Below are 23,791 nucleotides of genomic sequence, written 5' to 3'. Positions count from 1 at the left end.
CAGCCTCCGGGTGGAGCAATCAGCTGCTCTACCGCCTCGTCTCCCTGCCGATCACGGAAGAACCCTTCCTGCAGCTGCTCCGCTGCCGCGCTCCTGATGTGACACCCCCCGCGGTTCGCGCCGAACGTGCGCACTGTGTTGCGGGGCCCGCCGTGGGTGTGTCCGCCTCCCCCAGCCTCGTCGCCAATTTATAAGAGGCCCTGCGGTTACAGAGAGGCGGACACCAAGTGTAATTAAAGGTGTTTATTTATATTGAAATCGGGAGCGCCGGGAACGGCATCCGCTCGCCCCTCAGCGTTGCAACACTATGGCCCACATGGCCGCTTGCGCTCCCAGCGTCCTCTGCCATGACGCGGCAGGAACACAAGAGCGCTACTCTACACCTCCCACGGCGACGCCCCGTTATGTGTATTGTTGCTCAGTATGCTTTTATTTCAGTCTCCGAGCACTATTTTCTCAAATAACGTTGTCCACACGCTCTCTCCTAACGTTTTTTATTTATTTTTATAGCATGTATTTGCAATGCAAAAGGTCTCACAATTGCGAGAGTTTAAGCTACTGGCATTGTAAACGACAATGCCTTTTATTTATCTGTTTTAAAATAACACATAAATAAAAGGTATTGTCATTTACAATACCAATATCTCAAACGCTTATAAATGCGAGACCTATTGCATTGAAAATGCTTGTTTATTCTGATAAAGGTAATTGTTCTTGCAAAAAACAATAATACTGAATTTAACCAGACCTAAAACGAGACTAACACTGTTGTAATCCCCTGGAACGGGACCAGTGTTCCCTTGCGTCAGTCGCCGGAGAGTTGTTGGGTCAGTCATCGGGAAATAAAGAAGGGCAGGGCAGGTGATTCCAGTACCCTTGCCAGCTCTTCCAGTGGAGTAGTAGAGCTGGAGCTGTCAAACTTCCTAAGAGGCTGTTGCCATACTATAACAAAGCAGCCATAGTAAAGCAGAACATCTCAGGGTGCAAAGAAGGCTCGGACAGAATAACCAACGCGTTTTACGGACTTTGCGAACAGTTTTGTGAGGTTTTTAATTCTTAATGGGATTTAAAAATAGTCATAGAAGGGCACGTAGGCCAGTCCTTTAAATGTCTACATTTTTATTTTATAGCTATACATCATCATCTAACTGACGTAGAAAAATCTGTTCTGAGTCGTTATGTCACGATAATTGAAATAAAGGCGGTGAGCCACCGTTTCAGCTACAAACGAGCGGTCGCCGTTTTCTTGTCAAGATGGACGCGAGCGCAGCGTTTCCCTCCAAACCGAAAGTGGAGTCCTTCTTCAGTGTCGCCGAGCCCTGGTGTGCCCCCAGCCGTAGGGGCTGGCTCGCGTCCACCGTCTGCTGCCGCAGCTGGCGGCTGCGGCTTCCTTCAGCGCCCTGGATACGTGTTTGATGATGCAGGGAGGTGATTATGTATTGCACAACCTCCGGGCTGGCGCTTGCATATTTATATATACACACACACACAGTGTGAGTCATAGGAGGGCTGAGCCAGCACTGTGTAATCCCCAGTGAGTGCTGGTGTGGAAGCCTATGACGGGCAGAGCGAGGGGATCCAGCCTCCGCTGCACACACGCCGGCTCTCGCTCTCGCTGCATTCCGTGCACGCTGCCTGCTCGCACCGCTGCTAGCACTCTACAGCAGTCTTCACCTCAGTAAAGGAGCACTAGGGCATCACCAGAGCAGCACAAAACCTGGAACTGGCCGCGCAAGGAGCAGTAAACAATAATTTAGAGGATTTATAAATTGAAACAAGGATCTGGAGAAGTTGCAAAGCAAACATCTGTCTCTGACAAAAGTTCAGTGAGACTACTAATATCTCTAACCTTTGAAGTGAAGCACAGCTCTGCCCCGGGCGCACCAGGATCCTGTGCAGAAGGGGCTGGTGCCTGCACCTGACGCCGGCAGTAGAGGGTTCTGGCTGCGGTGGGAGGAATGCCCATGCCTCCTGGAGCCTGGCACTCCAAGTGACCTCAACGCTGCCTTTGAAGGAGAGGGATTCTCACCCTCCTGGCCTCTTGCATCAACCCCTCACTGTGGGAGTAGGGCTCCTCACCCTGAGTTGGAGAGTGGCTGGCTCTGCTGTGGAAGCAGGACTTTGCTTTCTCCGGAGTGCCCTCGGGGAGATCCTGCTTTTAGGAAAAGTGAATCCTGGACATTACTTTGTGGAAGGAAGCAGCGCCTTGAAGCCGGTCGGTGTTTTGGTAAATGCCCAACGAGTCCTAACAACCTCCGTCTCCCCTGCGGCTGGAAGACCACTTCAATGTCTGTCATCCTACAACACCCACGGCGGCGGCAGCGGGGACCCGGAACCTCTCTCTGCCTCCGTGCCCGCTGCCTCAAGAGGCTGGAGAGCGACGAGCCCGCCGCTAAGTGCCCCCGGCTCGCCGAATGCCCTTCGCCGGACAGTAGCGGCTTCCTGGGCTCGTCCCCGCCCAGCCCCCCGTGCCCACTGGGCACCGACCTGAGCTGCCACCAGGGACCCACCCGCATCGCCAACTACCTGCTGCTGCAGCCGGACGGGCGGGAGAGTGTTTGCCGGGCGGTGGAGCTGCACACGGGCGAGGAGCTGCAGTGCAAGGTGAGAGGCAGCGACTGAACGCATCAAACATAACTCGTAATGTGTGGAAAGCGCCCTGACGCCCGCGCAAGATCTCGGCGCTGTAGACACATGTCAGCAAATATTGGATGTCTTTTGTTTGAACAGTAATGTGTCATAAATATGAAATATGATAATTAAGTAGTCATAGGAAAAAAGTGCAACCTATCTGAAACAGCAACTGTTTATATGAATTGGAAGGGCTTGTTCTTTTCGCAGCTCCTGTAGAAGCGTGCTAAAGTAGAGTTTCTCAAGTGTGTGTGCACGAGGTGTGCAAAGAGCTCGCACAAAGCATACCGTAGTGTGTCCTTACAGGTGTATTGAGTGGAAGGGCATTACATTTTTGATGGCCTGCTGGTCTGCTGCGTGTTTACGCACTTTGCATGCAATCCTAGAGATGGGCAATTTCCGTTTCTTTTTGTGGTAAATAGGAGCTCATGTAAAGGGTTTACTGCCTGCCTGCAATGCTTCACAACCTGATGCAGACTCTTCACCGCACACCTCAGCAAGCAGTCTGGCATCCTGCACACGGCTATTCTCACTAGTCGCCACTCACGCAACGTGCACTGCACCTCTAGGGCATATTGGCGCTGAGTAATAGAGGCTATTTGTTACCCAGCTCAGTGGTTCTCATTTATCAACCTCAAGTCTGTTACCATGATGTCAAAGACAGTTTCATGGAATGGATTAATTAGTCCACTGACCCGCAATACCCGGCCTCGCATGTATTTCTCGCCTTCGAAGGCATCCCCCTCCCCCCCACCCCCGCCCAAAATGCCAGATCTTTACCATTCACTTCATTTGGGTCACCCTGTCTGCAACCCTTCCAAACTCTGTTGAATTCAGGGGGATCACCTGCGCTAAAACTGGACCATACCCCCTCCCCGTGGGTACTAAATGGACTGAGTTCTGAGAGCAATTTCCTCGTGCGCTCTAAAAAGTAGACTCGGAGTGCCATTCATAGACGTGGTCCCTTAATAGCATCATGATGATTCAGTGAGTTAAACGCTCCCTGCTGAAAAATGCTTTCAATGTCACAAGTACATATTATTGCAGCTCAGCCTTCCATCCTTAGGAGGTCGGTAAATTGAATGACTGATCAGTAGCAACGTGTTGTTCACAGTTTAGAAACGGCAGGAATGTGTTATGTATCGCTGTACAAGTAAACTATTGTTTATTTAATTAAGTCTCTCTGCACCTGAATTTAGCAAGGTGCCACTGTGAAGATCAAGCTACATGCTGTAAAGTGGTAATTTATTATTTCAGCAGATTTATTTGTTACAATATGTGTTGCTAACTTTTTGCCAGTGTGTACCTGGCACCAAGGAGCCGTGCAGCGCTTAACAGACATGTTTTTATTGGAACACGAACACCTTCATCATTTTAGACTAGGAATAGAACAGTGCTGTCTATGTGGGGTCCGGTTGAGACCGGAATGCAGAAACCAGGATGTGATGGGGGCTGGAAATATATAATTGGGAAACTACTAGACAGCACACTGGTCTGTTGGTTTTTAAATATTGTCATTAAACACACATTCACATTACATATATTTGAATTTTCCGAGTGATGAAGTGTTCACACATGAATTATTACAATGCCAAATTTGAGGCCTAGACCAGACACGTTATCACTAGACCACTCGCCCCCCCCCCCCCCCCCCCTCATCCCCGAGGTAACGCATCCCACTGTCACTGTTTAGGAAAATCTAGATTCCAAACCTATTTGCCATATTATAATGTCTGAGGTCAGCGTAGCCCTAAAGTTTCTGCCATATGGAGTAATCCGATGAAAGCAACAGGCTCTCACTATAAAAATAATCAGGCCACCAACAAATGACATATGGTGTCCCTTCGTTCTCGGATGTCCCTGAGACCCGAGCACAGGCTCGCTTTTTTGCTGAGGGCATTGCAGCCCTAGAGGAGTTTCTCTGCAGGTGCTTTGTCGTAGCACATGGAAGTATAAAAGTTGTTGCTGAATGTACAGGTCGAACGGGCAGTAATGCAAGTATATTACATAAATGGAATATTAATTTGAATCCAACTTCTGACACAGAAAATGTAAAGTTGCCAAAGGGATTGTGCTGACCTTGACAGAGATTCACTTGAGTTTGTAATGCGCGAAATACAAGTAAATAGAACAAATACATTTGGTGTAGCTAATTACCACCACAACAAACCTTAATCATGGGATATCATACACATTACCTCAGTGGTTATTCTTTTAACTTAGATAACAGGTGAATAGTCCCAGAGTATCACAAGTCATGGGAGTGCCGTATGTATACCTGCTGTGATAACTCAAGGTACTGAGCAGGGCCTGACACTCCACGCCAGTGTGCGCAGATGCCCAGTCAGCAGAGAGATGGTCATTCCTGGGGAAGGTGTCTTTTTTGGCCTTCCCCGCGACAGCACTTCGGGCCTCTGGTATTTCTTGTTGACATCCGCTGCTAGGCAGCGAGGGTGCAACATCCAGTGGTTATTTGTGGCAGCAGGGGGTCCGACGCAAGTGGCCGTCATCTGATGGGCAGTGAGGGTTATTTTGTGCAGCCCTTTCTGCCGGTGTTAGATTACCACATTTCTTTCTACTCCACACCACATCTCTGCTCTAAGCCGTTTGCTGTGAGTAGTTCCGCTGTGCTGTTGAAACATGTTAACCAGTCGGAGTGGGCCAGCCCACCCACGGTGCACGAGGCGACCTGACTGCTGCCCTCTGTGACCACAGAAATCTCCATCTTAAAGCATGTGCTGATTAAATTCCTAGAGATGTTGCAGTATTTTTTATAGCGCTTACTACCCTTATGTGGGTCTCTGAAGCGCTTACCTGCAAGCTACATCATCTGTAGTGTGTGGCTGGAAAGGTGATGTCTTTGTTTTGATCCTTAGTTGGAAATCTTTCTGTGTGGTGCGTGATGGCCACCGATGTGCAGTTATCATGTTATGGGACACAGCGCTTAGAAGTAGGGTGGATGAAGAGATGTGAGAGAAAGATGCGTAGTTTATGGGTTTCCGAAAGCTTGCAGCTCTGTACGTCGTATGACCATAGTCTGTATAGATGATTTCTGCACTAGGTTGTCGAACTGATATTTTGTTTAAAATATAAAGTCCCGAGCAGGTGCCCCATAAGGCTGGTGGGGTGGGGTACTGCACACTTAATGCATATTTTATTTCAAGGAACACATCCTATCGGAGACACAGCTGTAGATAGCGTGGTGAGAGGGCACACTGCATCCCACTTTGTTTCGTCTTCTGGAGTGTGAGACCTAGCGCCATTATTGGAAGTACGAATTAAAATTACATTTTAATATTGTAAACATAAGGTAGTTTGAGGTAATGGAGTCCGGTATCTGAAACGCCATCACTGTACTTTGCTTAGAGACCCCCTTCTCAAACAGAGGCATGGGCAGTGCATGGTACTGGTCAGTATTTTATAGTGGTGTCTTGTAGCCAGTCTGAGGAGCTCATGCCTGCCCAACATCGGTGACATTGCCACAGGCCTGTCCGGCATGCTAACCCTCACATGAGATATGGGAGGCCGCGGCACTGCTTTTAACACCCACAACGTGCCGCTTTTAAAAGTGTGTGCAGTCTATGGTAAACTCTAGTTGTTTATTATCCCCACGTTAAAATGTCCCGTCTCAGTTAATAAGAGCGAAAGGGCATATTTACCAAAATATTGATTCTAGGAAAATCATATTTTTTACAGAAATTAAGATGAGACTTTTGGGCGTTATCGGTTTTAGCGCTCCATTATAATAATAGGACCCTTTTTCAACTATTATGAGAACTATTCTTGAAATGACAGACAGCGGGACGAGATAATATATGAACAACAATAATAAGTGATATTAAAGTAATCGTAACTGATTAGATCACAAGGGTTTCCAGAGATTGTTCGAAGCAGTACAGCCGTCACCCAACAGGAATGTCAGTAAAACTCTTCCGCCTTTAGTGAAAGGCAGCTTTTTAAGCACCTTTCTGGTACCCGTGACACGCGTGTCGCAATCTCGGGTTTGTCGTAAACACCTTTACCTTTCCCCCGAGTGAGGAACGTGCGCCCGCTGCTGCCACCTACTGGCGTCTCAGAAGAAGGTGTTTTGAACTTGCTTCACCCTTGATGAATGGAATTATTGACACACTACACATTGTGCAAGGTGCATTTGTGAGAACGGTGACTCCTTAATGCTGAATCGTCTTTAACTTACATCTTCCAAAAAGGCCTCTTTCATTGTAACTGGAAATACTGAGAATAATACGCATTCTCTAAGTTAAACTGCACCCTGTGTTCGCATGAGTCTGTGATCTGGGAGTTAAAAGGAGATGCTAGGACTTGTGATAGTACCAGGAGATGTTGTATAGTGGCAATGTGTTGCCCTTGAAAAGCTTTAACCCAAGATTTGAAGCCTAGTTTCTGACTTTCCCAAGAATTGTGGACCAGTCACTTTATCATTGTAGTCTCAAATGTATGTTCTCATGCTCCTTTCTAAAACCACTCCTCCAAAGAAACACACGCACAAGCACACTCCCCACGCCCCCTTCATTTTGTGCTATAGAACCCTTCGTGTTTGAGAGGCCCTTGAAGTACAAATGTTTTCTATAAAACAGTATGCTGGTTTAGGACCCAGGTCGGATTTTTCGAAAAACTTGTACATGTAAAAGCCTTCTTTAACAAAACAAAAAAAAAAAGTTTTATTGAAACAACAAAAGATCTGCGTAGAGTATAGCCATTTTAAACATTTGCTTCGCATTTGAATGCACAGATCATCGAGTTTGTCCCCTTGGGTAGTTTTAAAATTCTGTTCAATTTAAAGGACAAGCAACAATCTCACTCATTATGAAGTAGACAAATCCATTTATAGCCAGGAAAATCCATGTTGTGCCCCAACTGTCTGGAGTTCTGCCTTAAGGTGGGTTGTCATCACTGCTTGAGGTCGCTAAAATAGTTCCTTTAAAGACAAGTCATGCCTAACATAAATTTCTTTTGTTTTCTTTCTATCATAGGTGTTCCCCTTAAAGCACTACCAGGACAAAATAGTGCCCTCCCTTCAGCTGCCCTGGCATAGCAATATCACCGGCATAGTGGAGGTCATTGTGGGGGAAAGCAAGGCCTATGTCTTCTTTGAGAAGGACTTTGGAGACATGCACTCCTACGTGCGGCGCTGCAAACGCCTCGGCGAGGAGGAGGCGGCCAATCTCTTCAAGCAGATCGTCTCTGCCGTTGCCCATTGCCACCAGTCCGCTGTTGTCCTTGGAGACCTCAAACTAAGAAAATTTGTTTTTTCTAATGAAGAACGGTAAGTCATCACACTTAACCACTGTACACTGGAAATATTCCTAAAGTCAACCCTCACTAATATTTTTCTTCTATAGGACTGTCCATTGGACGCCCAGCTATTGTGGTCTTAAAACACAGTTAAAGGTTGTGGTGATGGCTGCATATAGCCTGTCCTTCTGCCTTAGGTTTATTGTCCAGTTACTGGAATCCTTGGATAGCATGTCAAGGACCCTAACAAGCGATTATCCGACACTTGTCCTCTATATGTTATCTTAGTTGGGTGTTTTATTTCACATGCTGCAATAGACTGAAAACCACATATTCTGGCCATGACATAATCTGTATGTGTTATCAATTTACAGTCTTTGAAAAATGCAAAAAAAAACAGCTGGATAAAGAGTATATTTCGTCCATTTTTCTCTTATTGTTCTGACACATTTGCCGGGGCTACTACACAAAATGCTTGACCGCTGATTGAGTGCTCTTGTGTAGTTTTTTGTGTGTATGTGGTTTTTTGGGGGGTTTTAACTTTTGTTTGGATAAGTCATCCTGAAAAGGATGCTTGGCGAGAAGGATGGAAACGTGCCTCTTGTCTACAACAATTCCGAGAAAGTATTTTGGAATAACTCTTTCTGAGGTCACCCTCTGGGTTGCTAAATATTTAAGTTTCCAGTAAACCTCCCTTGCTGTGATTATTTGTTCTTGGTGGTATTGCACCACTGGCAGCTGGGGTTTAGACGGCCACTGATAAGATACAGTAGAGCTTTCTGAGGGGTGGCGCAGAAAGCTTTCTCTGGGTAAATAAATGTGTTTGGTGACTCTACATGCGTGCACCAATTGGACCGCGATGACGCAGAAACTTCCTCAATCTGCATATGGAGTTAGTGTGCTCTGTCATAGCAAGTCTAACACTGCACGGGGTAGATTAAAAGCCAGAAGTGATTGAAGCTTTCACACAGTTTATGAGGTCACGTGGCACCTATTCTCCTATTAGACCAATACTTCCAAACGCCCACAAAGGAGTGTGTGTTGTTGGTAGAGCACCAATGCAGTGCGATCCCAGTTATATTAAAACATGCTTCACAGAAAGAGTAAGGTGTTTGTGACATACCCTCCCAGCAGAGATGGCCAAGATAAAAATGCAGGTTAATTTCAAAAGTCCTGTCCCTGACACAATTGTATTAGTAAATTTAGCCGGGCAGGGGAGAGCTGGAGACCCTGTAGAGGGTTGTGTTGAGGTAGGCGGGGAGCAGCTGGAGACCATGTAGAGGGTTGTGTTGAGGTAGTCGGGAAGAGCTGCAGACCCTATGAAGTCTTGTGTTGAGGTAGTCGGGGAGAGCTGCAGACCCAATGAAGTCTTGTGTTGAGGTAGTCTGGGAGAGCTGCAGACCCAATGAAGTCTTGTGTTGAGGTAGTCGGGAGAGCTGCAGACCATATGAACTCTTGTGTTGAGGTAATTAGGAAGAATTGCAGACCATATGAAGCCTTGTGTTGAGGTAATCGGGGAAAATTGCTGACCATATGAAGTGTTGGGGTAGTCAGGGAGAGCTTCAGACCACACGAAGCCTTGTGCTGAGTGTAGTCAGGGCCTCTGGCAGTCTAGAAGGGCGCGGCAGCCTCGGCCTGCGTCACTTTATCTTTCTATGGGAAACCTGACTGCATGTTTCACAATTTTGCTTCTAGTAGGACCTTTGTTTTCACTGTTCACTCCCTCATTGCAATGTGCTAGTTTCTTAGAAAGTGACTCACGCTTCAGAGGGACACACCTGTAGAATACCTCCCTCTCTGGCTTTGGCCTGTATAGTTTGCTAGAAAAGGGAGCCATCACAGGTGCACTCTTCTAGGACTTCCTGTTGTAAATACAATTTTCTGAACCTAAACAAATACCCAAGGACCCATTAGGAGCCAAGCAGAGCGCTAAATACGGGTGCAGATTGTTATTGTGTGTATCTTTATGCATGAGCGATGTGTCCCATGTCATGGTTGTTCGTGTTAACAGTAGCAGAAAGTTGCTGTTAATTCTAAATGCAAAGTAAAAATAACATGGCAACAGCATGTGCAAAACAGGCACAAAAGCATTTGCATGGATTAATCCAAATGTTTTGTTCTACACTAGGAATTATGTGTAAAAACATGAAAAACCCCTGTATTTGTCTGCAGCCTCTAACTGGGGCTTATTTCAAAGGATCAAACATGTTTTAAATCATATTTTGGCCTTGTTTGTAAAATATAAACAAATTATTTGCATGTCGCATAGGCATTAAGTATTTATCTGATGTCAACCATTACCTTCTCTCTAAAACACTTTTTTTGTAAATATCACTCACAGAGGGTAGATTTTTATTTTATTGGTCTTTTGGGCGCTATGGCATGATGCACACTAGAGGCAGTGGTGACCCGAGGTAGGCGTTCATGTTTGCACAGTTACTAGTGTTATTTAAGGTTTCTTGGCTAAGGTTGATACCAGGAATTTAGTCATATAAAGATGATGCACATAGTAAACACGTTAGAAGAATCACGTTAACAGCGCCACTTCTAGAAGGACAGGAAGTGGAGCAGGCGCTATCGACAGTTTACGTTGCGACTTGCATTTGAGAATAGCGGTCTGGGTCCGAAGGTTACATGCTCCTGCTACTAGGACTGTGTGCATATTTCTTTTTTATGTTGACACATTTCTGTCAAGCTCACGGAGTTTTTTCTTTCTTTGCTTCCCTCCTTGCGACTTTGTTCTGCATTTCTGGAGATTATTTTCCCTTTATCGCGATATAATTTTCACTCTGATCACACAGTAGCAAATCTATATGCCCATTTACTTTTTATGTCGTCCATTCTGGCAAATTCTCTGTTTGTAGTCAGATGCGGGGAAGCGAAAAGCTTTCCAACGTCACCAGTTACACAATTTCCATACAATTTCGCGAAGTTCGCGAGAGATAAACAAAATATTTTGGCGACTGCCTACGGCTCCACTTGTGGAGATTAGAAATGATTCTGTTCGCGGGAGAGATGGAGGCGACTGGGCACTCTTCTTCCATGGAAATGCGAACTCGTTAGCAGTTTGTGTCACGCGCACACACGCTCTCGCGTACTTTTACGCGGAAGTTGGCTGCGCTTCGGGTGTGGGATAAACTGAAACATGCCTCGTACTTAACAGCCTGCTAATGGCATATCGCAGTCCGAGGAGCTCTCTCGGAGCGGGCACTGCGCGCCAATCCTGTCACGCGCACCCCTTTTGTAACCGAGAGGGGGTTCTGGGGGGTGGTTAAGCAATCGCCCACTTGACGTTGTGTCTTTGGAACACGCACAGGTGCCTGCCGGCCTTGAAGCGCCGCCGCCGCTCGTTGGCGCGAGGCAGCAGGCTCAGCTTGAGTCATATTTTCCGTTTACAGTGAGGGTTTTGCATGGCAGAAGGTCACCCTGCAGGGAGGTATTTTTAACCCTTCGGGTTCCGCCAGGAATGGCTGGCTGTATGTGCTTTCACTGAGCCGTGAGTCACCGAGTTATAAACGCGTTCAGTCGAATATACCTGCCCATGCAGTGGAACATTTATTATGGGACTTAAACTCACATCGAGTGAAAGGCCTGGACTTAGGTACGCCTATAGATTAATATAAATGTGAAAAGACCGTGTCCCTCATACTGAAATCGATTTCACGGGTACGTGTTCATTTAAAAGTGAAAACGCCATGATGTTTTCAATTTGAAGCATGCTTTTCAACCATAGAAGGGATTCTGGATATATTTTCAATTCCTGTAAAGGGGGTAGCCCTCTGAGCCCACCTACTACTCTGACACACACCAGCACGCTCCCTCCACACCTGCCTGCACCTGCCTTCAAACATTACAACAAACACCTTGTTAAGGCATAGCTCAGATTAGGAACCGCCCCTTTATTGTAAATTCTATCTCTTCTCTTTACCATAATTGGGGTGCCATTACTCCCACTATTCCCAGCCCTCCCCTCACCCCCTCCATCCCATCATTCAGTCTCAAAAAACACCCTGAGTGACATTTTATTCAACTTGAACATGTCATCAGCAGATACACCAAGTGGCAGAGAACACATCTCTTAAACTACAACCTATTACTTTAAAAATAATTAACAACCGCAGTGATAGAGGTAAAGAGCGCCACATTTATGGGTGTTTTGTATTTTGTATTCACTTTTTCGACATTGCAGACGCCATTATCACAAACAATATTGCAGGTAGGTTGTTATTTAGTGTTGAGTTACACAGACCTTAATTGAAATGGAGTGAAAGCAAAAGGTGGCCTACGAGATCACCTTGATGAGTTAGTAACATCATGTCTTGTGAGTTTTTTATTTGATATCTAATGGGCTCAAGGCATTGCCGTACAGGCTTCTATGAAACCAGTAAGACCATTAATGATTTCTACCCAACAGCTTTAAAAAATGCTGCAATACTTAAACATGCAGCTCCTAGAATAAGAGCAGGGAGCGGCTTTATCTCCACCCATGCAGACACGTAATACATTATGCTTGTGGCCCACTTAGCACGTTTGTCATTTCACTAAAATACCAGGTGTGGCATTATGCATCCTTTGACCTCTGATGACATCAAAAGATTGACTGCTTGTCCCACCCTTATAACTGTCAAGGGACTCCCATGTGCTACTGAGGGGCAAAGGCAAAGGCATGGAGAGCTAACCACAGAAATCAGAGTTCTTGATGATGGATTCTTGACCCGTAGGACCAGTGGTAGCAAGGGCGGTGCCAGGGGTACCATAGGAGAAGCCCACCAAGAAAAAAAGAGGAATGAAAAGTTGTAAATGAAAATACCATGCGTAGTGGTGGATTTAACAGATTCTCGTTCCTCCTTAGTGCTGTCTGCGGTGTTATATATGTTCTATTATTTCGCTATTGTATGATATCCATCGCTGCACTTTTTAATCTAGATTGTGATTATTCAGTTTGGTCCAGTGTTTGATGGAGAGTGTGTATGACAGACAACATTGCCTTCCCTATTAACCATTCCTTCTTACCTTTTGTATTTTGCAGGAGTCAGCTGCGATTAGAAAGCTTGGAAGACACCCACATCATAAAAGGGGGAGACGATGCCCTCTCAGACAAACATGGATGTCCGGCTTATGTCAGCCCCGAAATCTTGAACACAACAGGGACCTACTCAGGGAAGTCGGCCGATGTTTGGAGCTTGGGGGTGATGCTCTACACTCTTCTGGTGGGCCGCTATCCCTTCCATGACTCTGACCCCAGTGCCTTGTTTTCTAAAATCCGTAGGGGACAGTTCTGCATACCCGACCACGTCTCGCCTAAAGCGAGGTGCCTCATCCGCTCGTTGCTGAGGCGGGACCCCTCAGAGAGACTGGCAGCCTCTGAGATTTTGCTTCACCCCTGGTTTGAAGCGGTCTTGGAGTCGGGGTGCATCGATCGCAACACTGAGAACTCTGCCCAGGTTGTCCCAGACCATCACATCGACACAGACGACATCAGCTCTTTCTTCTGTTAGTCTCTACAACCCTGTCAAAGTACATTTCCAGTTCGTTTTAGCTCATAGATTCTAAATCAAGGACATGTGGACTAATTTGCAGTCTTACAACCAAGAAAACAACAATATTTTGATCCGGCACGTGTCTCTTTCAACATAACGTATGGCAATAGAGAGCTGCCAGTCCCTCTTCGCTGTCCACCACCTTCTTTAATAGAAATAAAAACAGCACGGGAGTGGATCTTATTTCGTTGAAGAAAGTCGGGAATGTTTTGTATTTTGAAATGTTTTTAAGTGTCTATAAAACTTAATTGTAGCACTCACAAAGAGTTAAAAAGTAGCTGACATTAAAATTCTGTAATTTGGATTGTGACTGGTGCTGGAGAGGAGGCCTGTGCTGGGTTGGCACAAGCTCTGCACGCAGCTCAACAAGCACAATGAGACAACTTCCACTGCCCCAAAAGAGTATACTCAATCTTTGTTCCGTTGTAACCTCATGTTTGGTTTGAAACAGTTCGCTTCTGTTTTGCAATTAACAGGTCTTTGTAAGGAATGTGATTTCGAATGTTAAGAGACCCAGGCCAAAGTGTGGGTAAAACCATGCATGCATCTGCAGTGGAGTGTAAGAGTGGCAGGATCTGTGTTACACCTCTAGGTGGAAGGCCCCGCAACATACTACTTTGGGATGATGAAAACATTTTACGACAGGATTGTGGAATATTTTGTTCCATCAGATGACGGAAAGATCGCAGTGAAATGCATGATCCCTAACTGGCGGGTGGTTCCTAATTAAAAAAAAAAAAAAAAAGCAAAGCAGGGGCTTCTTAGGTTTCCACTGCCAGAAGGTGCCAATTTGCTGGGGTTGTCAAATACGACCCTGAATAGTATTCATTCCACAACATGACTGTTTTATCCATCAACCCACGCTTCTTGTCTCTTGATCTCACGCTTGCTGGTTCTTTTTCATTTCTGCTTTTTCTCTTGGTCACTGTTTTCCCATTTTCTCTTCCTCATTCCTTTTCCCTTTCTCTTGTTCTGGGTCAAAGTCTAATGAAAAAATAGTCCTGGTCCCCATAAATGAGTGCCACTACCCTCAGTCACTGGCATAAATGAAGGCTAATGGAACCCACTACATTCTACTCCAGGTGTGGAACTGAGTCCTCAAGAAACTGCACTTTTCCCACCGTTTGCCTGAACATTTGTCCCAGGCTAATCAATGGGTTACACCTTGGACTATATTGTGTGGCAATATCGTCTGACATAAATATGTTGTCATAAAAGTCGTTTACAAAAATATCTTCCCATTAGTTGTAGATTTTCTATTATTAATCCTAATGTGATATTTTTGTAGGCATTATTTAGGACACAATATTTATATAGGATGACATTCAATTACAACACCCTATCAATGACTCTTTTAACTCATCCTCTTCTTTCTCTTGTCGGGCTGTAGCTATACACAGCCTAGGCCCTTATAATGTGTGTATATTGAAGCACCTCAACAGTTAACTGTTCTACACTTACACCAAAATGTTTCCATGTCCTGTTTCACATCACTAGGAACCAGTAAGGATTCTGTAGCTAAAGTAACTGGCCTTTTGTTGATGATGTGCACACGATATTGTGGTTCATTGTCAGACCTTCCAGTCATGCACCACACCAAATCTCACGAAGCATAGTTGTTTTCATGAAGACAGGGTATAAAAAACACCTGCAACCTTAGTTAAGTTCTACATGTATTAAACGGGTAATATTGTTCTTCTCTGAACTACATCTTCACGACAATGCAATGACAACTTTGCACGCTACTTTCTTGCATTGTGAAAAAAATGCCATGCATACCTCGTGTATTGTGTACTTTGTACATACACCGTTTGTTTAATTGTTATGTGCGATTTACTGTATTTTTTGTAACAGCAGGGAACCCTTCTGTCATCAAGTGAACTGTGAGAATTAACAAGGAGAGAGCAACTCCTTTGCACTAAGACCTCACAGTTGTTCTAAATTTGTATCTGTGATACACTCTATGCTTGTATATAAGGGCAGCATATGTCTGCTGGCAAATACTAAAACACTATGTCAGACATATAAAAATGTATATTTGAGAAAACCTAATTGAGGTTCAGATTGTAAATATTTTAATAAATATGGATCCGTTAATATTTCTCTAGTTGTTCTGTAGTTTCTGCTTTGAAGAATATATGTGTGTTTGTGTATAGATATATTACAACTGATTAGAACTTTCTCTCTTTCTACACAATACATACATTTATATATATATATATATATATATATGTGTGTGTGTATATATTTCACTGAAAAGACAGAAGGTTATAGGGGCGTTATAGTTAGGCTCAGATTTCATTCATACAAAACCAGTGAAATCCAGCAGGTATAGTTACGTTAGTTAACTATAACGTACGCCCCTGCAGTGCTCTGCTTATGACCTCCCATATTACACCACTCATGACATGGTCAGTGACATTACTGTCTTAAGCATCTGACCAGTCAGATCTGAGGGGCAAAGACTAGCTGGTCACCGTGGGGTTGGGAATTAGGAGCGCGCAAAGAGGATCTGTGACCACCTTGGGGACAGACCACTCTTTGAAAATTTAGGAAGCCACCTTCAAGTCTTTGATGTGGGAATAGGTCATTCCTGAGTGAAAATCCCTGAATGTCAGAAGATCTATCCCCACATTTTTTATACTTGACTAGGCAGATGGCGTGAGTTTTAATGGCCGACTACAGGGGCCTGAATGTCAGGTAGGTTGAAAGCTGTTAGAAAAGTAATCCTGGATTCTGCCATGTCATTGAGGGTTTAGCATGGGGTCTAAAATTACAGTCTTGAGAGTGTGTGGCCAGCAAGGGAATGGATATGACCTCCCCATTCCTCCCTCGAGATATCTGTAGACATCTGTGCTGTCCGTCCATCCCAAGGTTCCGCAAGAGACTCTTTATCCAGGAGAGGCCGCGGGAGAGCTAAGCACGTTGGATTTGGCACTGAAGGTGAGACATGTCTGAGTGTCGATGGCTTGCTTCAAAAGTACAAATGGCAGACTTCCATCTTGGGTAGTCCCAGAGAGAGAGAGGCCTGCTATGGCTGCCTATCTCGGGGTCAACCTACACACAGAGGATGGAGAGCTGGGTTGGTGGCTGGGCCCGGCGGCACTGGGCCAGAACTATGCTGACTAATTGAAGCAAGTGGCCCTTTGGGCCAGGGTATTGGGGGTCGTCCATATTTTGCAGTGAAAGCTAAAGCTTAGGTCCTGAGTACCCAAAGACCGGACAGGACCATGTGTAATGTTTGTGGAGGGCGAGCAAGGCCTGTCCAGACAGAGTAGCTCCCAAAGTGAATATTGGTGGGTGTTGGTGGAAATGCTTGGTCCGGGTCATTGCGAGAGTCGCACTGAAGACACTAGAGGGTCCGCCTTTGGACTGAGTGTCCTGGGTATTGGGGCTGGCTGCCATACTGTATGGTCCCAGGAAAGAGGGGCTTGCATTGAGGATTCACCCACCACCTCTCCCACATACCAGGACTGAGGATCACAGAGTGAAGCACTGGCTCATCTCAGGCAGTAGTGTCCAGTGGGAAAGAGCAGGTTGACCACGTGACAGCTTTGGAACCTGCACCCTGCAAACAGATGCCAGTTCTTGTGCCTATCAAGTCCACAGGTGAGGATTGTGGGCAGTGGGAGCGAAGTCCTGAGAATGTGCAAAGCTTCTCCTTGGGGGTTGCATTGTGGAGGGGCCCCTGGGGCCACAAGGACACTCACAGGAGCTACAAGGGATACCACCCTTCACAACAATGCCTTTACCATGCATGCCTTTGCCTTGCAGGTACATATTTGTGCCTTTGCAACGTATGCCTTTACCATGCATGGTAAGTATTGGTAAGATAACTATACATATACAGTGCGTGGTAAAGACATCTGTGTGGTAAAGGTTTGTGTGGTGTAGGCAAGCGTTGTATCGTTATACAACCGCTACAAGGAGATAAATGGGATGGGAGAATTTCTGCCACAGAGCACAGTGACAGGGGTTGGGGGATTGGAGCTGACCTGGACAAGATACAGCCAATGATCCTTGATAAATTAAACACATACTGGAGCCCTTGATGGGGCCTGATAGCACCACTAAGCACAAACAACCAGATGGAGATCTCAAAGGTAATTGTTTCTGTTGAAACCTTGTTTAGGGGAAATAGGTTTAACAATATTTAATAATTTGAGTCTACTGTACTGGAGAATTCAGGGGGATTAAATGTGTACCAAGGAGCTATTAAGCAGTTGCAAGAAAGGTATTGAAAAAAGGAAATACAGTGTCTGAGCACTATCAATTTTATTTGAGGAACCAAAGAGGTGAGCCGATAGACAAATATGGGGCACTGTTAAAGAGTATGGTTGTTAGTCGTGATTTTGAGCACATTACTTACGATCAAGTGTTGTGAGATTAAATCTTGATGACAATGAAGTCCCCAAAAATTCAAGAGTGACTTCGGGCAGGGACAGATACTACCTTCTGATGAGGCTACAACTATTGCTTGAAGTATAGAGCTATTAGAGAAATACGTGGAAGTCAAGAAGGGAATGGGTTGCAGTATCAACATATAAAAAAGAAGGAATGGTGAGGAAAAGTAGGCAGAATAGAGAAGATATTGGAGGTTTAGAAGTAGTTCTCTAGAGAAGGACTGCCATTTTAGCTATTCAGCTTTCGTGATTTTGTGAACGGCAAGAATTGCCCTGCTTTAAACTAAATTTGCAGTTATTCTAAAAAGAAGGGACATTTTGGAAGAGAGTGTTTGGAATTGAGGACAGTAAAGGAGGGAACTCAGTGATAAAAACTGAAGTGGAGGGTGATGGGATTATGTTTTGTTTAGGGGTGGATACTTGGAGATGAAAGGGAAGAATTTGTCTAGATGTGTGTGAACATGACAGTGGATTCACGAGTTTGTGCACCATCGTGGGCGAACCATTAATTGAGAAGTTATGGTTGGGTAGTGTTAGACCCGGGATCCCTGGTTGGCTGAGGTAGGTACCTTAGGCCAAGTAGGGACCTGCGTTCCAACGTCCGGGAAAGGAAGGTCACCTTTTGAGATAGCCCCGCTCACCCCCTCGGTAGCTTGGCACGAGCAGCCAGGCTTATCTTCAAGGCAAATGTGTAAAGTATTTGCAACCACGCTCACAACAACCCAATGATAACACCACAAATAGACTCCATACAAGTTTAAACGTTATATAAAAAGATATACGATAAGACCACACAATATAAATCCAACATATGAGTTTGTGTACTATTTCTCCTGGCCGGTTGTTATGCCAGCCAGCCCTTGTAAGTTTTGGCAGTATTAATGAGCACTTCTAAACATTCTCCTGTAATCCTAATATCATGTTATACAGTTCGTAACACAAGAATCAGGCACTTTTGCAATATAAAAATACTGTGAGGCGTAATGCAGCAATCTGACACTCTGCAATGTAAAAAGAATGCAATGCGTAACGCAACAATCAGGCACTTTGCAAGGTAAAATAATGCAATGCGTAATACAACCACCAGGTATGTCATTATGCAGAAATAAGGCAATGCGTAATACACTAATCGGGTAATTCGTTATGCAGGAATAAGTCAATGCGCAATACGCTAATCAGGTAGTTCGTTATGTAGAAACAATGCAAGGCGTCATACGACAATCAGGTAGTTCGTTATGCAGAAATATTGCCATGCGTCATAAACTAATCAGGTAGTTCATTATGCAGGAATAATGCAATGCATAATACTCTAATCAGGTACTCTGTTATGCAGAAATGATGCAATGTGTAATACGACAGTCAGGTACTTCGTAATGCAGAAATGGAATAATGCGTAATACACTCAGGCACCGAGCACTGTGCCTTAGGCGGTCTCTCCGCCTCTCTTTCTGATTTGCAGTCAGCCTCTCAACAGTTGCCCCCAACACGGGTACGATGTAATGAAATAGTGCAGCTCCGCACTCAGGCCCCTGTACTGCCACTCCCTTGGCAATACAGGCCGCGATACGAGTCAAAGCAGAGGCTTGCGCTGCCGGAACGAGAGAGAGGCCAAGAGCGTCTCCCTCCGAGCCCGCGCCCCACCCCAGGAGTAGACACACATTACCTGGGGGGCACAAACTCACTCACCTCCCCTCGCCCAGCGGCTGGGACTCCAATGCAAACTTTGTGAATTGGCAACGGCGGGTTCGGGTCAGAGACTCGGCTACTCCGGGACTGCCGGTCCGGGCCGCTACAGTTACGAAGATCTCAGGCTGCCACAGCACACAGCGTCGCTGAGTCTTCCTTAAGCTTCGGGTGCACGATCACTGGGCACTCCACACACAGGTCTCAGGCTGCACGAAGATCATGCGCACAGCGTCGCTGAGACTCACTTGTATTCCGGTGCACACGATAAGAAGGCAAATCCTCATGAAGGTATCACTGTGCCCAACGCACCCGCACACAGTGTCGATGAGACTCACTTGGATTCCGGTGCACACGATCACTGGACACTACTTACAAAGGGGTTTAGGCTGCACAAAGCACACGCACACCGCGTCTCTGATCCTTGCTTGGACTCCAGGTGCCCACGATCACAGGGCACACCTTACGAGGGTCTCAGGCTGCAACAAGCACGCACACACAGCATCGCTGAGACTCTCATGGAAACTATTGTGTTCCTGTGTTTCCGCAACAGGGAGCCAGCTCACCTTCGGCCCGTGGGGTTAAGTTTCTTCAGGACACAGCATAGTCCTTTCAAGCAGGGGGACACAGCACACAGCAAAGTCCCTTTAGCCTCTCCTTGGTTAAAACAGCAAACTGCAGGCCAGCCCCAGAACACACAGCAAGGCACAGTCCTATCCTTCAGTCTCTTCAGTTGTTTCTGCCTTGGCAAAGGTCCTCTTGGCCACGAAGTAGCCCCAGTCTTGTTCACACTTGATCAAGCCATTCTCCTAAGTTCAGGGGCTTCAGCTCTCATAGTTATACCCCTCAATGGCTTTGGAGTCTTTGTGTTTCAGGGGGCACTGACCCCTGTTCAAACCAGTTCTGGATGGCTCCCTGCCAGTGACACCTTCTTCCTTTGATTAGTGGGGGTCTGGATTTTCAATCACTCAGCAGGAGATGGGGCAATTGTTTTATAGCAGCAAACCAGGCCTCTTCACCTCTAGGGGCTTCACCTCCCCCTACACTCCAGATGCAGGTCAGCCTGTTGGTGTCTCACTTCCTCCCCTGGGTCAAGACATTCCCCAGATCCTATCGCTTTCAAATCCAGACAGTTGAGGGGGCGTGGTCTCGCAGCGAGACAATATGGCCGCTAGCTAGGGTCTCTCCGGAGATCCCTTTCCACCTCGTCTATCCGCAGCACAGATCCGACCTCCACGGTGACTGAAATCTGCACCGGAGAAGACGCGGTGCCCACAGACATGATCAAAATCGGACATCCGAGGCCGGAGAAAAGTTCATTGACGCCGCGGACGTCGAGTGGGCGGGCAGCCCCTCCTTCCTCCAATTCGGGGAGACGGAGAAAATCGGGGGTGGAGCTCGCCTCCACCCTATACCACCACTGCCGCGACACAACCGTAACCCTACACCCCGGCCTGCCGCCTGTTATTAGAGCACCAACTCGGCGATGCAGAGGCTGGGCCCCGTCATCTGTGCCGGAGCCTCGAGCGGACCTCGTAGTGCAAAGCTGTACAGTGCTGGGGTGAGTGGAGCCTACACTCGCCGAGGGGCGCCCCCTGCCTGGTCCGGGGCGCGGCTGCACGGAGGCTTTCTGAGTGCCGCCTGGGGACGTGTGCGGAGTCCCGACGTGGCCGAGCCTGCCACGAGGTCATCCTTGGATCGCGGCGGGCTCCAACGTAGTACATCCTGGTGAGGCCAAGAGTAGAGGAAAAAGCGCCGAACGGCCAGGGGCGTGATCTGGAGCCCCCGAGCCATAGCTACACCGCGCTACAACTTTCTGAGGCAGACAACACAGCTGAGTGCCACCCTGAGACAGGCTGCAGTGTGCTGGGGGGTGAGTCGGAGGGGACGGACTGCATGCGAGTGGGGCAGACATTATTTCCATCATCAATTGCCAACGCTGTCGATTGGGAGTGCCCCTTAGTGTGGGGCCCCCTTCCCCCCCCTTGTTCTGAAGTTTCTTTGGCTCCCTGCGCCCCGGGTGGGGCTGGTGATCGGCGGTTGAGAGAGTCCCCGCAGCCTCAACAGGGCGCGACAATAACTGCAGGAATTGGAAGCAGCGCCCAAATAACCAACAGCCCGCAAGGTGCCCTCGCTTGTTTGACGTTTGCCCGCTGACTCTCACTTGGGTGAGGGGGATTGAATCTCTGGCACTCCAGATTGGCGTGCAGTTTGAGTATCCTTCCCGGGAAACAGCAAAAGCCTCACCATTTCCAACGCCAAGGGCTCCCAGACGTACCAGCAAAGCAGGCTTGACTGGTACACCTGCCCGAAGGCAGACCTGACTGAACGAAAGGTGGTAAGTGACAAGCCACAGAGTGGAGCTGAGCAGGATCCTACTGAGCCCACAAAGAAGGACTTAATGGCAGCTATCATAGGGTCCGCACATCTATTGACACCCTCTCCTCGGAAGTGACACTGATTAGGGCTGATCTTACAAAGTATAGAGAGAAGGTCAAACAGTTGGAGATTACCACCACCAGCCTGGTGGAGGACACTTCGCAACTACAAACGGACATGGGGGAACTACAAACATTCCGTAAGTTTATGGAGGACAAGCTGGACGATTATGAAGGGCACCTGAGACGCAATAAAATCCGTGTTCTCGGCGTGCCAGAGAAATCGGAGGGTCCCGCTGTTGACCTATTCATTGAAGATCTGATCTCGACAAAGCTGCAGCCAAAGGGCCTTTCTAAATTGTTTGTGTTCGAGAGAGCCCACAGAGTACCTGGGGGTCCTCCGAAGCCGGGCCCCCCCGTCCGATACTGGCCCGGCTGCTCAATTATAGAGATAGGGACACAATCCTACAAGCAGCAAGGGTTGCTCCTCCGATCTATCTAGACAACTGGGAAATCACTTTTTTCCTCGACTTCACCCAAGCAGTGCAAATGCCGCGACGCTTCTTCCTTGATGTCAAGCGCAGGTTGAGGGAAAAAGGTTTCAAATACACCATGCTCTTCCCTGCGCGATTGAGAGTTGAAATTGAGGGGAAAACCCGCTTCTTTGACCTGCCAGAGATGGCATTTGACTGGCTGGACAGCCTTATAAACTCACCGGTAAAGAACTCCACCGACCATTGAATACCGCGACGAACGCTCGTGGAAAGACCTTTGATGACTTTGACCGATCTGTTTTTCTCCGTTCATAGAACACAGGCCACCAATATTTGGCCCATGCTGGAATCTAACTTTATGCCGATGTATTGGAAATTTTCATACTTGGTGGCCTGGGTATCCATCACGTACTACACCGGTAATCTGTAATGGTAGGAAAGGGGGCAAACAGGGCTCTAAGGCCTCCTCCGCGTTTTTCTTTCAGTAGAATAGTTGGGCGACAGGCACTTTGCATTTAAGATTCATGGGCAGTTCTGAGCCCGGAGTGCAGGGAAGGGGGGATGTTGGGTGGGATTGTTGTTTATTTTGTTTGTTGTTTTTTTGCACTACCTCGACAGTACAATGCATAAATGTAAACCCGCTAGCGGGGACCTGTCTATCTACCAATGGTAGTACAGTGTAACAAGGAAGTCAAAATCTTAATTTGGAATGTTAACGGATTGGGGGACAAGATCAAGAAAAGTGTTGTATTGCAGTATATTAAGAGACTATCACCGGACATTGTGCTACTCCAGGAAACCCACCTCATAGGCAACACGTGCAAAGCGATGCACAGATGGGGTTACTCGATGGTGGCACACGCGGGCTTTACTTCCAGCTCCAGGAGTGTAGGCATTATGCAAAAAAAGTCATTTCCTCTTTCACTCACCTCCACATATGTAGACGATCGGGGCAGATACGTCGGGATCACAGGCTCTTGGGAGGGTCGAACTATTACCTTTATGTCAATATATGCACCTCCGGGTCTGCAGGGCATAACATTCACTGACCTAAGTGCTGTACTGTTGACGTTGCCTGACGGACACCTGGTGCTCGGAGGCGACTTCAACTCAATAATATCGGGATCACTAGACAGACACCCCCCTCGCACAACCCGCCCAGCCGCACATACCTTTTCCGGTTTCCTAGAAGCTATGGGGCTGATAGATAGTTGGAGAGCATACAATCCGGACAAGATCCAGCACACTTTTCATTCAGGGGCACACAACAACTTATCCCGCCTTGACTACATAATTGTTCCAGCTCCACAAATCAGAGACATCCACGAAATACGTCACCTGGCCAGAGGTATTTCCGATCACTCCCCTCTGTGGGTCCACATAGTTCTAGACCACACACAAGTGGGACG

General features: G+C 46.8%; 1 protein-coding gene across 1 annotated transcript; it reads left to right on the top strand.

The window, feature by feature from the left end:
* The first annotated feature begins 1,394 nt into the window (after window positions 1–1,394).
* On the top strand, window positions 1,395–15,531 carry TRIB1 (tribbles pseudokinase 1). Its single transcript, XM_085604960.1, has 3 exons — window positions 1,395–2,604; window positions 7,623–7,915; window positions 12,914–15,531. The coding sequence occupies exons 1-3, from the start codon at window positions 2,287–2,289 to the stop codon at window positions 13,380–13,382; spliced, it is 1,080 nt and encodes a 359-aa protein (XP_085461086.1). The 5' UTR covers window positions 1,395–2,286; the 3' UTR covers window positions 13,383–15,531.
* Window positions 15,532–23,791: the final 8,260 nt, after the last annotated feature.

This window comes from Triturus cristatus, chromosome 5_1 (assembly GCF_964204655.1).
Source record: "Triturus cristatus chromosome 5_1, aTriCri1.1, whole genome shotgun sequence".
Lineage (NCBI taxonomy): Eukaryota > Metazoa > Chordata > Amphibia > Caudata > Salamandridae > Triturus > Triturus cristatus.
This window is presented reverse-complemented; position numbering and strand designations above follow the sequence as displayed.